The sequence below is a fragment of the Ixodes scapularis genome, unplaced genomic scaffold (assembly GCF_016920785.2).
Source record: "Ixodes scapularis isolate PalLabHiFi unplaced genomic scaffold, ASM1692078v2 PGA_scaffold44__24_contigs__length_19508400, whole genome shotgun sequence".
Taxonomy (NCBI): Eukaryota; Metazoa; Arthropoda; class Arachnida; order Ixodida; family Ixodidae; genus Ixodes; species Ixodes scapularis.
In genome coordinates this window covers 10,987,114-11,004,655 of record NW_024609873.1, presented here as the reverse complement: position 1 = coordinate 11,004,655, position 17,542 = coordinate 10,987,114, and the positions used below count along the sequence as shown (strand labels likewise).

General features: G+C 42.1%; 1 protein-coding gene across 1 annotated transcript in view; it reads right to left on the bottom strand.

The window, feature by feature from the left end:
- LOC115325646 overlaps positions 1 to 16,533 on the bottom strand; it is a 107,059-nt gene extending 90,526 nt beyond the window's left edge. The window contains exon 1 of the mRNA XM_040216600.1: positions 16,458 to 16,533. Within this exon, the coding sequence (XP_040072534.1) occupies positions 16,458 to 16,533 (76 nt within the window). The remainder of the gene's footprint in view (positions 1 to 16,457) is intronic.
- Between the last annotated feature and the right edge of the window lie 1,009 nt (positions 16,534 to 17,542).

Below are 17,542 nucleotides of genomic sequence, written 5' to 3'. Positions count from 1 at the left end.
GGCGTAGGACTAATTTAATTTTTTATACGTATGTATTACATCGCTCTGACATTATATATTTTTCTGTGTTATGTGTCTTTGGTATTTTGATTGATTGCCAGCCTGAAGTTTAAGTGTCATGTCGTAAACATAATTAATATTTCTTCACACTTGCTTGGCGTTATCTCAGGCATGACTCGCAAATCCCAATGTTTTTCGTGCATACTGCTCTTATTCCGCTCCTTGGTGCTACCAACATTTGCAATTCTACTATATACAATGCCCTTCGCGTTATTCAAACGTTTAGGTTAGAGTCTGTGCAACGAAGCTTTGTAAGAGTTGTGTTTGATCGGCACATTCAACAGAGAGTTTATTTCATATAATGGTGTGCGTCTTTTCGAGACTCTTAGCCTTTAGCTTCTTTTAGTCTGACAGGCTGTTCGCGATATGGTGTTTTCCTGTAATATGCTCAACATAGTTATTGAATCTCCCCTGATACTTAGTAGATTCTCCTGATACGATTACCGACGACAAAATAGATCCATGAATTCTTTACTCTTTTGGCTCAGAATTTCGCTCTCTATCGACACGCGTGCAGCTCATGTACAACTCGGTTAATAACCTTGAGGTGCTTTGTTCGTTTTTATAATTTCAAGAAAAGTGCAATGCTAATTTTTACTTGCTTGTTATTATTTTTTCTCTCCTATACTTGCGCGCCCCTCTTCCCCTAGGGCCTGCCATATGTTTGGGGGCACAAAAAACGCATGATTCATGATGATCTCCCATATCAACAACACTAGCACTATCACGAGTTTCTGGTCGCCATAATGAAAAATCTCAATATACCTAGTCACGGCACAAAAGCATCGTACTCATATAGAACGCATCCGAATAAAAATTGTATTGCCTCCATAAAAAAAAAAGAAACATCGGTAAAGGAAATAATTTAATGTCTACATTTTTTTTCTGACCTTAACGACATGTGCGATTATACCCCCGTCCTAAAACATAGTGTGAACAAGGTGTCCAATCGAAAAGAAGGTGAACGCATACTTCCCAGTCATTCAAATATGAATCAACGGGTTGGAAATCTCAGACGGTGTGGAAAATTCGGTCGGTATTTGCACTACAACGTCTTTTTACCGCATATCTCGGACTATAATCCTTCCTCTCAAAAAAAATGTTAATGAAAAAAATGGTAGCTTTTTAGATAGGCTAAAGTCCACGCCTGGCGCGTATGCAAGCACCTGGTGCCTAATTCGCACGTAAATAATATTCCTACACGTCACAGCTTGAAAAATATTTGCTTTATTAACTTACGAAGAAGCTTGTGTTCTACCTAAATCATCAGTAACACACTCTGTCAGTTTCAAAATCTGCCACTTCTCATAATGAACGATCTAGAAAAAACAAATCGTGGAATAGTCGGCACGCATGGAGAGCCCGCATCGCGTAAAATTTTAGCTTTTAAACTCTTATTGTCGTCGTAGTAACTGAAACCAAGATGAATATGCAAGCATTCCCACTTATATTGGTACACTTGCAATTCGACTGCATTTAAACTCAGTCAGCTGCAATTGCTTGTAAAAGATTACTGTAAAGCTTTTATATCTGGTGCTCAGAAGTTGATTGTACTAATAGTTTCACCTTTTTTAAAAATAAAATTGCTTAACGTAAAATTTGTCACCGAGGTGTTTGAATCTCAGTGAAAATGTACATTTCAGGAAAGAATGTGTAAAGTTCGGCATAAAAAATGAATTTTAAAACTCATTTAAGTTTGCATAAAAATTCCGATTCCTGCGACAGGTTTTCCGCGGAGTGTGTGTTGCCAAGTTCAGCTTTCATTTGCACAAATTACCACGTGCGATAGACTTAGCTTTGTATAACTTGACAAGTTCATATATCAAGTTCTAGAATCATTTCGTCATATCGCTCTTTAAAACTGACACGTTGTTATAGTGCAACATATTGACATATTTTTTCCAATGTATTATGCAATGGAATTGTACGCGCTTGACATATTCAACCTGATTTTCAACCTAACCTGGAAATATTCAGCTCGCATTAACTTCCATCAACGCGAAGCGAAAGTATGATAGTCATTTGTACTCACCGAAACAGCAGAAAAGCATGGCAACCCTGGGCCCGCGTTCCGGAGCCCTAAACGTCATCGCCACGATCTTGGCAAAAAGTCGTCTGCAAATGGACGCGGCGATTTTCGAAGAAGACGACGTCCACACGCACGGATCTCACACACACTCACTCACGCACGAGCACACATCCGTTACAATATTCGAACGAGAAAAAAAAATTAACCGGGTAAATACCGCTGAAGTCAGCGATGAACCGCACGGTGAATCCGTAACACCACGCCGATAAAATCCTTCCAACTTCAATTCGGAAATTGCTGACCGTTGAACAACTTCTTTCACTCAATCGGGACGTTCTGCACGTCTGCCGCGCTTTGGCAGACGATCTTCTTTACTCACCCGGGAGGAAAGCGGAAAGCAGACGAAAAGCGAATCGGCGGGGGAGGGAAGCTGAGAGAAAACCCGGTAGGAGAGGGAACGGCCCGCGCAGCCAATAAAACACCCCAAAACAAAAGAAAAAAAAAAGAGAAGGGAGACATGCCGATAAAAACGAAGCAGGTAGGGAAGCCTACCTCTGTCAGCAAGGATTGCTACTTTCTTTTTTTATTCTACCGGTTTGATTTCTTCTTAGTCACAAGTTCGTATTTTGCGAGTAAAATCTTAAAGTAATTCCTTCATCTGTTTAAGTTTTCTTTTTGGCGTTTCTTGCGGTGTAAGCGTCTTGAAGAACACCACTATCTTGGCGGAAGCTTTTTCGCTAAACTTCCACCGCATTGCGCTGGAAGCGCGTCATACGCCGACAGGAGTGTGAACGTCTTGTAACGGTGCCAAGACACCTCTCGGTGACGACATGCTGGCGAGGATGTTGGCCTCTGCCACTGAGGAAAATGAGCAAGTTATTAAAGACGAGACAGGGGCTACTTCTTTTCTCTCTCGCTCTCGTTATTTCGCTTTATTTTCTGCGACAGGAATTGGCGTCTGCAATGCAGGTTTCAGTTTCTGGGTTCTCCACCCTTGAATGGTTCAACAGTTGGGCTCACGTTAACGGAGATTGGGTACGGTAGAGTTTGTGCAGAAACACAACTTAGCGCAGCCCCCCCCCCCCCCCCCCTTTCTTTTTTTTTTTAAATCTTGTTTTCAGTATTAAGATCAGAAATCATTCATTCATTAATTTGTTTCTTTATTTTCTGTGATCGTGAACAGTTTGACGCCTTGATAATGATGCGCCAAGAATAGACCACAGGTTAGTGACAAACGCTACAAAAGTTGGATTAGAAACATGAATATCTGCTACGCGAAGGGTATTATACAAGTGTTGAATACGGGTAATGGGACCGGTTGGGATGATTTGATTAACACGGAAAGGCGGAGAAATCCGCACAAATCGATTTGGAACATGGACATAAACAGCTTATGTAAGTTCAGGAAAATCAATTAATACGCGAATACAGAAATATTCTGGAAATATAAAGCCATCGGGGGCCAATCTTCAATAATACACTTAATGATATATTTAAAACGTAGTTTGGATTATTGGTATTACCTAAACACAAAACAAAATGGCGTTGTAGACGCCATTTTGTTTTGTGTTTACGTCATTTCCCCCCTCTTAAATGCCCCGTGCCATTTCCCCCCAGTGTCAAAATCCCCGTGCCCCATTGCCCGCTATGTGCCTGTGGATGGTTCGGTTACGTGTTTTTCGGTGCATAAACATTTCGATGCGCGGGTGTGTATGCTTTTTCAGAGTAAAACACATCGGCGCACAAGCGTTTGGGCGCATGGAATGTTCGATGCGTGGTCATTTAAACTTTTAATTTTTCAACGGTTATTGCTAAAATTAAGGGTGTTATTTTAGAACCTTCATTTTCATCTTGTACGCATTACTTTTTGACATTTGTTAATGCACGCGTGCCATATCTTAATGCACTCGTGCGTAATGTTATTGCACTCGTGCACCTCTCCTAATATTTGACCGCCGCCTTCTGCACCTTGACCTCGACCCTTTGACCTCAACATCTTAGATAACAATGTTATTATCGCTCCAAGAAGTCATCCAAGGCTGTTGAGGTTCTTTTATATCGATGAACCCTAGGCTGCGCTTCCTTAGTGCTCAGTCGTTCTGCCATTTTCTTTTTTTCTTAAAAAGTTGTGTTGTTAGTTGTGTTGGTACCTTTTCGTTTTGTAATTCGCCCCGTAAGAAGGCTCCGGGAAAAAGCCGGGGGAATTGATAAGGCGAAAAGGCTAAAGCCAGGAAATTTGAGGACGGGGGAGATAGCGCGGGGAATTTGCAGCGTGATTTTGACGCAGGTGTTTCAAGATTGGGTTATTTCGTGCACCACCTGCAAATTTACTCTCAATTATCATGATACCACTCCGAGCCGTCATATCGGTGAGCTTCTCGCATCTTTCATATATGTACAAAGCGCATCTGCAAGCGAAGTGTTTTTGTTTTATAATAATAGGGAAATGTATTTGTGCATTCAATCGGTGAAAACTTCGTTTCGGGGAAACGAGAAAAATAAAAACTGCCGTGAGATTGTTGAAAAGGAAGTATGAGCAAGTCATAGGGCTCACCACCAAAATGAGGAAATGAGCCATCCACGTAAGTGAATAGTCTTCATTGAGGATGCTTTGTGAAGAGTTCCGACTGAACTTGCAGTACATGATCCTATTTGAGATCTACTGCTCCGACTTTGTCGCGACCAATCTCCTTTGGGGAAGACTATCTTTACGGAAACCCTCAAATGCGGAGAAAGCGTGAAAATTAATCTTAAGTCCACACGAGATGGCGCTCGGTTTTGCATGCGGGAATATCGTATATAAAAACTGGAGTCATCATTCTCCCAATTGCGTGACTTTCCTCGTACACATGTGCAACTTATTTTTTATTTATTTTTTATGTTTTGTGTTGTTACGTGTATTTGCTATCTTTATACGATGTTCAATTCTTATCGCCGAAAAACACTTCCGGGATTCATCGAAGGTCCCACGAAAAATAGAAGTTGTAAAAGAAACGTATCTCGGCGTTGAATCATCGCTGTTTCTTTTTTTCTCTCTTCACGTTCCACTTTCTCCCCGCGGCGATTCTGGGGCAATGGATTGTGCAGCTCCTCTCTGCACCAAGGGCTGCAGCAACGGCAACAGCTTACCTAATGTGCCTTAGCTTCGTCCACGTCCAGTTCTCGTCGCGACACTCTGCTTTCGTTTTCTTGGAGAAAAGGGTAAGAGAGCGAGGGAGCGGGTGGCACGTGACAGGAGCGTGGTGGTGGAAGTATACCTGGGCAGACATCTTACGCAGCCCCATGTACCTCTCAAAGTGGCTTGAGTGCTGGGCAGATTGGTACGGTACTCACTGCAAGTAATCGAATTACTTATCATAAATTACTTTTTGGAGTACTTTTGTAACAATTCGAACACTCTACAACCCTTTAGATGTTCGCGGCCCCTATTTTTGCCGAATCGGTCACAGAGGACATAACCGCAGCTACTAAATTTCGCGAATTCCAGCCGGTTGCATGGAAACTCCCATTGACCGAAATTTTCGCGTGCCCTTAAATTTCGCGAAATGAAAAATTCGCAATATTTGCAGAAATTAAGGACTCGCGAACATTAAGGGTTTTACTGCGCACCTTTTTAGGAAGTAATCGCAAGAGTGAACTGATTACTTTCGGGAGTATTAAAATTAGTCCTAACCGTTACCATGTGTCTCTTTCCTTTCTAATGGTGCATTTACACTTGCGAATTCGCGGGCGTATCCGCGTCGGCGGCGAGCGGATTTTCGAGCCGGGAGGCGAAATCCGCTCGTTACTGGCAGAAATCTAGATCGGTCTGGAACCCACATCCCGATTTTCTACCAGCGACGAGTTAAGTCGCTCGCCGCCAGCGCGAATGCGCCCGCGAATCCGCGAGCGTAAACACACCATAATGGCGCATTTTGTTTCTCCAAGTATACCTGCCAAGGGGTCCTCGAACCAAGCCTCCGACAGAGAGTCTTCCCTAAATTGGCGGATTGAGACGATGAGTATTTTTTAATTCGGTGATTCTAATTCATTATTAGAAAGAAGGACTCCAATAATAGACAAAACAGTTGTGAAAATATGAAGTGATCACAAAAGTCAAGGTTACTTTCTAACGTAGCAGCCGATTACTTATCTTTTCAAGTAATCACACAATCAAAGTGATTACTTTCTAACCACGCGTAATTTTAAATTTTAATATTTTTTCTTAGTAACGTGTATGTACAAGACATGTACCGGCAAAGGCCAACACCTCCTAGTAGATAATAGAGAGCTTTCGAATAAGGGTCCCCAAAAACGTCTATCGTTCCGAGCAGCTAGGGGCCTCACACCGCGCATGCGCAGTGCGACGGCGAGGCGTTGATACCCCCTATTTTAAAATTCCCTTATATAAACTTTTAGTAGACCGCTTTACCCTAAGGTGCGGAGCAGTAGCAGTCAACGACAGGAGGAGAAGCTTGGGGCGTCTTATTCGGATGCCCAGGCCTGCAGCACGCTTTCGTTGCCTTCAGTCGTGCTTTGGCTGTGCGTGCATGTTCGAAGCTAACGATACCCTCAGGACTTAATGAAGGTATCCAGCTCGCGCTGGAAAAGAAACAAATGAAAGTTTTTTTTTGTGTGTGTGTGTGTTTGTGTGTGTGTGCGTGTGCGTGTGTGTGTGTGTGTGTGTGTGTGTGTGTGTGTGTGTGTGTGTGTGTGTGATTTTTGTTCCTTTCCGCCGAGCATCAACCTGGTGATGTGCACCTGGTGTCGAGCCAGCTCCGCTTCGTCTACTACTGAGGTCATTTCATAACTGGACGCGCCCTGAAGCTCATACGCACAGTAGCATTTGCTTACATTTTCCTAAGTTACATCGAAAGTCACCGGAACATTTGTGTTTTGCATGTCGCGTGCAAAGGTACTCCTTGAACTGGCGGCCACGCAATTCATGCCAAGAACGAATGGCCCGGTTACTCGCCTCTGTGAAGAGACGTTACTTACTGTATCATAACGCAAAGATAGGCAGACGGCACAGTATGAATGGGCCTTTACACTCGCAAGACAACACCAAAACATTGCAACCTTTAAAAAAAAGTGTTTTTTTTTAATTTTTGATTGTCAAATAATCAAAATAACAGCTTATATAGACTATATTTAAGGCTTTTCACAAGTTTTTTGGCCAGATTCCTGTAATTGTTTTTCACACTGGAATCAGTTCCAACCGCGGATTATTTGTCAGTATCTAAGCGTTTCAAAGCATAGAACGCTTCAATGTTACTTTCAAAACGCTCAACAGGCTCGCTGATTGCACCGAATCTCTACTTGAAGTGTGCTGCTGTGCTTCTGCGCCATTCGTTCAATATACCCCCAAACGTGGCGGCTAGCGTTTATGGTCTGTTCTAAAGGTTATCTTCGACAAACGACAGGAATCGAGCAAAAAAAACGTATCCTACTACACGCTGTCGGCTGGCTTCTGTAACACTTTACTTGATTGAAGTCTTAGAGTAGTAAGATGACCGCTGTTGGCCGCATTCGGGCAGAGAACAACCGCTATTAAGAAGAAAAAAAAAGACGTTTGGTTTAAGGAGGTTTAAATAGAGGGGGAGCCAGCTTGACGTGATAGAAACTGAAGCGAATGCGACTGGGTAGTAGCGAGAGTCGAATGAGGTCCATCAGAAGCGTCCGGAGGCTTTACTATGACGTCACAAAACGATGCGGCTGTGACGTAGTTCCGTCACACATTTCCCCTTTGGCGGGGCTCGCGAAGCGCACACCTCCTCTATTCTAACCTCCTTGATCTCGGAGCGTGCAGTGGATGATACGACGAGGAGGAGGCATTTTGAAATTCGAACCACGCAGAGATTCTACCGCCGTGATAGTAGCAAGACGTCGCCCTGAGGTATGGAACAATCTTAAGTACACGCACGCTGCGACGGCATAATAAAATTAAAAACAAAATAATAAATATAAAAAAATTACGACGATGTAAGAAAGGGAAACAGAAACTCGGGATCTGCGAAAGCAGATCAAGCATTCGAGACGCCACCGAGTTCTGAAAAGATCCAGGTTGCGATGCCGGTCGCTGGACAAAAAATGCCTGCTTGGACTTGCAAAGGAAATATTTGTCATTCTTACTCGCTTTTTTGCGCTTTTTTATGACAAGCCTTTATATCTTTTTTGGAGAATGCCTTTTGACAATAGGAGCACTATAACCTTCAAGGCAATCAGTATTTTTATTACAATTATATTTTCCCCACTGACGCTTTTATATAAAAGTACGCGGGTCCGACAGCTTCCAAAGTCACGGAACCGACACCAAATCTGCTGCCTAGGCCTAATGCCTAATCTAAACTCTCGTCCTATCCTGATAAATGAGTTCTTGAACCCACGTACCATCTTTAATAGGCAGTACAGTATAAGAACTGAGGCCATCTGACTGCGTACAAAAAAAAAAAGTAATTTTCTGAGATTTTGTTTTATTCAGTTTTGGGTGCTGAAATGCTTTCCATAACGGTTCCTCGAGTGAGCCGTCCTTGCGGCGACCTTTCGGTCGCTTAGAAGAAGCGAAAAATATTATACAAATAAATCATTGAATCTTGATTTATACATGTTAAAGACACAGCATAAAATATAAACAAAATATATAAATAATTCAAAGACGTTTATAAATCTCCATAATGGAAATCAGAGCGCAACTCCAGAGGTATTTATATTTTGCGATATGCCGTGATAACAGAATTTTACGAATATATATATATACATATATATATATATATATATATATATATGGGTGATTTCATCTCAAATCGGGCAGGCTAAAAGGGACTAGTTTTTAATTTTCACAAAAAAAATATATGTTTTGAGGGCATTTTTTAAATGAGGAAGGATGCAAACCGCATGTTCTCCCGATTTTTTGTTCTCGAGGTACGAGCCGTAGAAGCCGCAGTGGCAGAAACTAGTGTTTTTGCCTGCCGTCGCAGGTCGCGTGTTTGACACCCTGTGCTGACGCTATTGTTTTCTCTACACCATTTTAACTTTTACCCGTCATTTAATAGGTATTATAAAGATACCTTGATGTATTCAAATATTTTTAGAAATTTGATTGTTTTTTAAAACACATGTCAAACTCGTCACTCCGGTCGCTTTTTGGTCCAATTTGACAGGTCATTACTTTGTCTGTACTTAAGGTAAATTTTCTTTCTTTGGCTCTACAGAAAGCCCAAAGCAAGCCCATTATAGATATAATAATATCATTATGATCTGTCGACTGGCCGCTACGCTACTTTTACGTAAACGTTGTAAGAAATAACAAATGCTGAAAGTTTCAGGTCGATATTCTCAAAAGTACCATTTTGTAAATTTTGATTTTTTAGATTCTTTTAGAAATATTGGTCGACTACAAGAAAAAACAGTCTAGATATGTAATATTTTGGTTGTATGTCCTCTCTTTGAGCCGCAATCGCGTGAAATGTGTTAACATTTGTTATTTTTCACAACGTTTACGTGAAGGTAGCGGAACCGCTACTCAGTAGATCAGAATGATATTACAATATCTATACTAGTCATGCTTACGGCTTTCTATAGAGCCCAAGAAATAAAATTTACCTGAAGTACAGACAAAGTAATGACCTGCCCAATTTGACCAAAAATCGACCTGAGTGACGAGTTTGACATTTTCTTTAGAAAACAATCAAACCATTAGAGATATTTGAACACGTGAAGGTATTTTTATAGTACCTATTAAACAAGGGGGAAAAGTTAAAATGGTGTAGACAAAACACTAGCGCCCGCAGAGGGTGTCAAACACGCGACCTGCGCCGGGAGGCAAAAACATTAGTTTCTGCCACTGCGGCTTCTATGCTTCGTAACTCGAGAACAAAAAATCTGGGGAACATGCGGTTTGCGCTTTCACGGTGCTTCGCACCCGCAGAATTCTTGCAGGCCGCGTCCCAGAGTTTTGTGAGCGGCATGCGGCCCGCGGGTCGCGTGTTGTGAAACGCGTGACCCGTGCGTTTCAATACCGGGCTGCACGATTCTTTAAATTCAAAATGCAGGAGATAAAGCGACAACAAAACGCCGTATTGTCTATGGCATATGTTGGTGCATACATTTTTCCACCGATCCACTAAGATAATACATATACATATTTGACGGTGTTTCTTAGTAACTGGAAGTCCGAAGCTCTAGGCATAATCTACTTACTACTTTTGTCCTTAAAACAACCGCTTGCACTGCCTACAATAATAAATTATGTGAGTGAGTACACCGATGTAATTTAGAGGACCCGACATCAATAAATTTAATAATACACATCAAAGAAATTTGAACTATACCCGTCGTGTTCAGAAATAGGCTGAATATGATCTACAATATCCGTAAATGACAATCGCACGTTTTTATTTTGAGCCGGATAACTGCATTTTTCGTTACAAACAGCCCTCTAGCAAGCGCTCGGAGAGCAGCCAGCGAAGAGCACCCCTTACAAGAAATTGCAAATCTGGACTTATGTAAGAAAGAGATGTGGTTATATAAAAGATTGGGCATATCTGGCTATATAAAGCATACGACTATTTATAAGGTATATCTGCCGAGATGTTGCCAATTTTTTTTATATTTCCATATCCGGGTTCGCCAAATAGGGGTATATCTGCCTCCCATATAACGCCAGATATGACCCAATCAAAGAACGGAACCTGTATATATATTGTTCTTTTCTACAATAATCCACCAAAAAGTGACTTATTATTTGTATGAGAAAAAATACCGATTGAATGCTGAGCATGTACCAAATTTTATTAATTTTTACATGAGATGCTTTACGCAACTCCTGATTTCGTTCAACTTGGTTCCCGAGGAAAGCAGGATTATCGACATTCGCATAACGATCGTCGACAAAACTGGTGTCCATGAAACGTGTATCCACGAAAAGGTGGCCGTGGAGCGTGTTATCACGAAACGCAGAAAGAATAAATAATTCAATATTCTACCTTCAGTTGTGACATGATTTCAGACGGCCTTTGGCAGGTGACTGCTGGTAGAATTTCGGAGAAATCATTCTCCCGGCTGTTAGGAGAGATACACGGGCTAATCCTAGAGGTAGTCCGGAAGAGTATTTGTAGAAAAAGTATCATCTGTCATGAAGTATTTTGCAGCGCACTTACGTTGACGATACCGGACTTGAAAGTGGAATCCGAGGTTTATGTCGACAAGGGCACGGCAGAACAACCACTCAAACACACAAACGAGAAGGAAGGTGTCCGTGAAGATTGAACACGATGTAGCACAAGCTGTCATTTGCAGAGCCGAACACTAAACGCATCACGAAAAATTCTTGGGCTTCTTTGAAGAAATCGCTTGTTGCCTACATACGGGTAGTACTTTTTCTACGAGATATCATTTACTACAGAAGCAGAATCCGCAGCAGCCACACAGGGCGCACCAAACGGCAAATTAGGTCCGAAAGCAGGCTTTCCGAGATTGCCAACGGCTAATGCGTCATGCGTCACATTGCGCAACCACGATTTTGCCATTTCCCGCGCACAAAAAGCGGAGTCAAGCGATAAAAAGTCTACGGCTGATTGGTTCGGCAAGTGTGCACCTTCTTCCAAGCTTTTTAGCCTAGGGAGAGAGAGAAAAGGACAAAAGGAAAGGTTAAAACGGGAGTGCACACACAAAAGGCTTATCTTCTGGGTCATCCCAACGATGACCACAACGAGAGGATTTGTCAGTTGTACCCAAGGTTGATAGTGCAATGAGTGCTATGTGTGGCCTTGGGCTTCAGGCAGGTGCCCTGTTCTGCATTATCACCAGCTTCAAGACTGTAGTCACGTGACCCTAACCACGAATACGATTGGCATGAGACACGGATAGCGTCTACCCTGCTGTCAATACCGAGTGAACATACACCTCTATGAAGTCCAGCTTTTGAACTTCCAAAGGAGCTGTCCGGCCCAAAAGTGACCCAAAAGGATGCAAGTTTGACGATACTATATTTTACGCCATATAACCCATATTATAATTTTAAATGAAAAACTAAACACGACTATTTTTTGCTCACAATATCCACAAATAAATAAATATATATATATATTACTAATAAATTTAAAATTATGTATACACTGTTAGGTTCGCGTTTCTAAAATTCGATTTTTTACGAAAGAGTTACATATAAAAAACACCACGGACAGCACACCTTCCGACTTTACCATACGATGAATCGCCGACGCTCGCAAACGAAGGTTGCGATGCTCCGCGAACGGTTTTTGAAAGATGCTGAGTAGGGTACGTACTCGGGGCGCAACGGCTGCGCAGCCGTTCGAAGGGAAAAGGATTCGCGACGACAAAGTTGCGTCTTGCATCTTCAGTAAGCTAACGGTTCATGCTTCCCCGCTAAATTTAGCGAGGAAACATAAACAAAATTAGTTTCACTGCTACATTTAGAGAGGAAAATATACGTCACGTGACATAAATACCAATTCAATTTCCGGCTACATTTATCGGGACGGTTACACCAATGTCGACGGCGATGCCGACACCACTTAACGCGGAAACGGGCGCCTAAGAGCTGCGATCTAAAAACTATTATTTGACTAACTCGCTTTCCGATCTTATGGACTTCGTCATATTGTCACACGTCAAACATAGAACCAAATTTCATTTGTGTTTCAATCTTCAAAATGCGCAATTGATTAATTGGTCCAAATACCTGGAATGAATTCACTTTAAGGACGTACGTTAACAATAGTTAATTAATTACAATACATATAAATGAACTAGTGTCTTCGCGAGTAGATGTGACTTTTCGTTTGCATGACCGAAACGGGCCTATATGTCAATATCAGGGGATATATTTTTACCCCTTCGCTATATAAGGCAGCATTTGGCATTTTATACCGCGACATATGCCAGTATTTAAACTTTTATTCTGCGATATACGACCTTATTTGGACTCGTATATGGCGATATATGGCCGTATTTACGTACTTGTATGGCCATATGCGACAGTATTTTTCCACTTATATGAGGATACTTGCCCGTATTTGCTCCCATACATGGCGGTATATGGCCATACTCGACTCCTTATATTATCATATATGGCTATATAAAAAGTATATCAGGGCCATATATGACATTTTCGTACGGGACGTCACATCCGGCGTAATCGTGACGGAATGAGCAAAGCTGCGGCGAGGCTGATGTCGTAAAGATGCCGTAGCCGTTTCAGCCACCGAAGCGGTTGAAGCAAGCTGCTTTTGTGTGAATTTCGAGTGATAAGTTAATCTTCTATAACCCAGTAAAGGAAGAATCGCGATGTCTGGGACGCACACAAGAGAGCCCCGTTGAGCGGTGAGTTCCTACCTCCCCTCTTTTCTTGTGCTGGTCGTAGAGCTGTCGGATGACGTCAGGTTCAAAGGATTTATAGACGTTTTCTGCTTCCTGTCTTTCTCAACTACGTGGGCTCCGTATGTGGTATGCGGGACGAAAAAAATAATAAAATATTTTAACCTGGAATAGGCGAGAAAATATATTTGAGGCAAAACAAAACTGGGTGACGATTACTCATGTTTCGTAAACACCTTCCACCGGCGTGGAGAGATTTAAAAAATGTTTTACAGCGTACCAGAAGTGAAGACATTCGAGATGGCTGAGCCCTTGGGGAAAGGGTGCCTTGCTTTACACGAGACAGTTATCATAACTACCCGTCAAGGTTCCTGCTGTGATTAAAATTTACCGTATCGAGCGTGTGGGGGGCGAGCTCGTGATAGGAGCCGTCAATCCTGTGCATGGGATACCAGAGAAACTGAAAGACGAAGCAATCTTGTTCTGAGCCCGACTGAGAGAGACGTAGTTTTCTGCACCGGCAGGTCCCAGCTTTGAACTACGCCATGACCGACGCCAGGTAGCCCAAGCACGTAAGTCCTCGTCATCAGACGAGGCGGCCAAGACAACCCCGGTTCTCCTAGATACAACAGTTTCTAGACGGAGATTACAAGTGAGGTTTCAGCGACATCCACCAGGTGCCTTTTGATAATCGTTTAATTCGGCTTAAAATTCCTTTTCGTGTCTTTTTAACAAGGTTTTGGTGTGTCAGATGTGATACTGCTCCTTTGAATGCGTATATATAGACGAAAAATAAGAGCCGACATTTCTTTGTAGTATCTGTTTAAGGCCAACCTTCTTTTTATATACATTGGATCAAAACTTCCACTTGTGATGATAGCCCATTCAAAGTTTTCCTAGCCCCGATGGCGACGTAAAATAGGCACCCTCAAATTAGATGTTACGCTCACGAGAGACATAACTGAGCCTGTTGCCAGGTGGCATAACACGACGGGGTAAAACAAAACGGCAGGTTCCTAGCTGTGGTCAACCCAGTCGCTGCACACTCTGCTGCTCACAGACGCCTCAAGATCATACTCCACGCAAGCGTGCATTTATCCGATAAATATAGCTAAAATAAATTTCCCGCTATATTTATCGGATACATTTGCTACTAGTGTTAGCGTCGCGGCGGATAAATTTCTTCTCTAAACGTCAGGTTACACCCTGACGTCATGGCCCATTGTGACGTTATACGACGCTGGGACATCAGGTGCCACGACGATCTTACAAGGTAAGGGGTGGATGCACACCCCGGCATCCGGTGCGAAACTCGGGTGCCTTAAACGCGTCTCCACACTGGCATTTTTAACCCTTGGACCGGGGAAACCAACCGACAGGATTTGTGTTTTCTTCCTCTGTTTACCCACTCTTCGGGGTTAAAAATGTCCGTTCTAAACCAGCTCGCCTGCACACTCGCATTCTCTCGAACTGGTGCGTTTAAGCCGTCCGAAAAAAGTGGTCCCTCGATTTGTACCCGATGACGTCAAACAAGAGTTACGCTGTCGCCGGCCGCGACCTTGGCGGCGTAACGTCGGCGGTAGTGCATGTGGCAGACGCCCGTTCCTCTGCAGGTCGAGTTCTCCTGCTTGACAGTGGTTTCGTCAGCTTCGTCAGCCAAGAGTTGGGTCGCCGTGGCGACAGCCGCGTCCCTAACTTTTTCTAAACGCCAACGGCGTCGGCTCATCAAGATAACGGGAATTTCTGCACGGCAACAAACATCCCAATGTTCGTTCTGAATATTTAAGACGACTGTCATAAAATGTAAATAACTAGTAATTAAACGTTTCGACGAGTAAAATTTTTTATTCCAAGGCTCTAAACATTTTTTGCACTGGATCCTACGGGACTGTGATTGCCTGGGTATCGTTGAACGGAAATAAAATAGAATTTCAATATTTCAAAGCAAACTCTTTTCGTCCACGCAATGTCCCAGAAAGTTGGCCGTGGACACTGCTCGTGCTTTTCGAGGGAACTTCTGCGATTAGATACCACCAGGATCGCGACATACGAAAGCAAGGCATTCGACTTTTGGGACGTCATTTCGTGTCGCTTCGGGACCACTTTTGAGTCGTTCCGGGCGGAATAAGGAGGCTAGACACACCACCATTCGTAGACGCGTTTCTGGCACCATGCACTGAAACCTAGCCACTAACAAACGGCACGCGGGAAAAAGAAGGGCGCTGCTGCGGCGGCGCTGTTGTCGGAGCGGCGCATGCGCAAACCCTTTACGCGAATTTTGTTTCCGCCCACGCGCAAAGACTGTCTTTTTTGTAAACAGCGTGTCGGTCGATAAAGGGCGTTTTATTGCGACGTCCATAATGTGCCACCAAAAAACGATTCCTTTGTATTTACTTTCATTGACATTAACTATACGAGTTGACGTATCATTTGTAGAGGCTCGGTCCTCAGTCCAGCTTTGTACTTTTGCTATAGTTTATTATTATTATTATTATTATTATTATTTATATTATTATTATATAGTTTTTTTTTGGAGGGGGGTGGGTGAAGGTGGGGTGCGTGGCACATATCTTTCGCCCAGGCACTGTAATTGAGGCCAGTCCAAAGAAGATTCGAGCACTTCCAAACAATAGGTAGTTTGTGAAATTGTCACGACGGGCTGGGAAGCTCGGATCTGGGTCGTTACGGTGGTATGTACCGCTGAACCTTTTACTCACTTGACAGCAATGAAGCTCTGCAGTAAAATATATATATTTATACGCAATGCAATCACTATTTTTGAAACTTGTTTCAATATGTTTGGTTAAGTATGCTCACAGGAAAACTAAAATGCCATACTGGGAGCAAGATTTACGTTCTCTTTATATATATAAAACTAGCATTGGAAAGTGTTTTAATTATTTACTGCAGTTTCCAAAAATAACGCTCTTTTTTTTCGTTTCTCGCGGACAGTTTATACTTGCAAACTTGCCAGCCGAAATTGCCTTGCACATCCAACTTTTTATTTAGAACACTACATACCTTAATTTCGTAAAAAAATGTCCGCACTTACTATTCTTATTGTTGTCTTTTTTTCTTATTTCTTTCACTCCCTTTACAAGGGCTGTATTGCTAGTTTTTTTCTTCATGGTATTACTTTGCTGCAGTGATAATTCGACTACGTCACCAAACTTTTCATGTTTGTTTTGTTTTCGTTTATTATGTTGCATAGATACGCTTCATATATAAGATTTATTATGTATACTCCCCTACGAAAACGCTCCACAGTGGCGCTGTAGGTGTAATAAATACATTCAAGAACAAATATAGCCTATGACGATTATCACAACCCGCCACCAAACATTATCCGGTTCTTTCGCAAGGAGTTAGTTCAAAATTAACCATGACTATTGTTCCGCTTTCTGTGTAGGAAAACAATTTTTTTTTTACCTGAATCCCGTTATTGCGCGAAATTTTACATTTTTTTTCATGGTTAACGTAAGATTTATCATCTGAGTAGAATTTTCGGAATGCCTGGCTCTATTCGACGAAGTTCCCTTCTCGATTTGGGACATTCTGAGAAAGTGTAAGTTCAGTAAGTTTTAATAAACGTGAGCCTTGAGTGTTCTTTTTTACGACATACCGATTGCTGATTTTTTTTTCTACTGCATAAAAAAGTCAAATAATTCTGAGCCCCAATATGATGATAAAAAAGTAAAAGAATTTAGTTATCTAAAATTAGTATGAGTATCCAACAAATGCAAATGCTGTTTACGCAATTTTTTTTAAATAATTGTTAGCCTCAAAAGTTCTGTTGCTCATGTTCCAGTACTCTCTTTTTAGTTTTTTTCGCAAATACATCAAACACCTTATATTTTAAGCCTAAAGAAGATGGTAAAATCTAAAAAAATGGGCATCGCTAATTGTAGAATGAAACGGGCAACAAATATTGCTTACGCAAGTTTTGTTATGTAACAAAACTTGCGTAAGCAACATTTCGGCCACGTCAAACAAAAGCAACACCACTCTTCAGGCGAAGAATTGCACAATCGTTAGCCTCAATAGTTGTGGTACTTAGGTTTAATTATTTAGCAAGCGTCACCATGAGCAAATGGACCAAATGGGTCGAAGCTCAAACTACCTATCCAAAAACGTGAC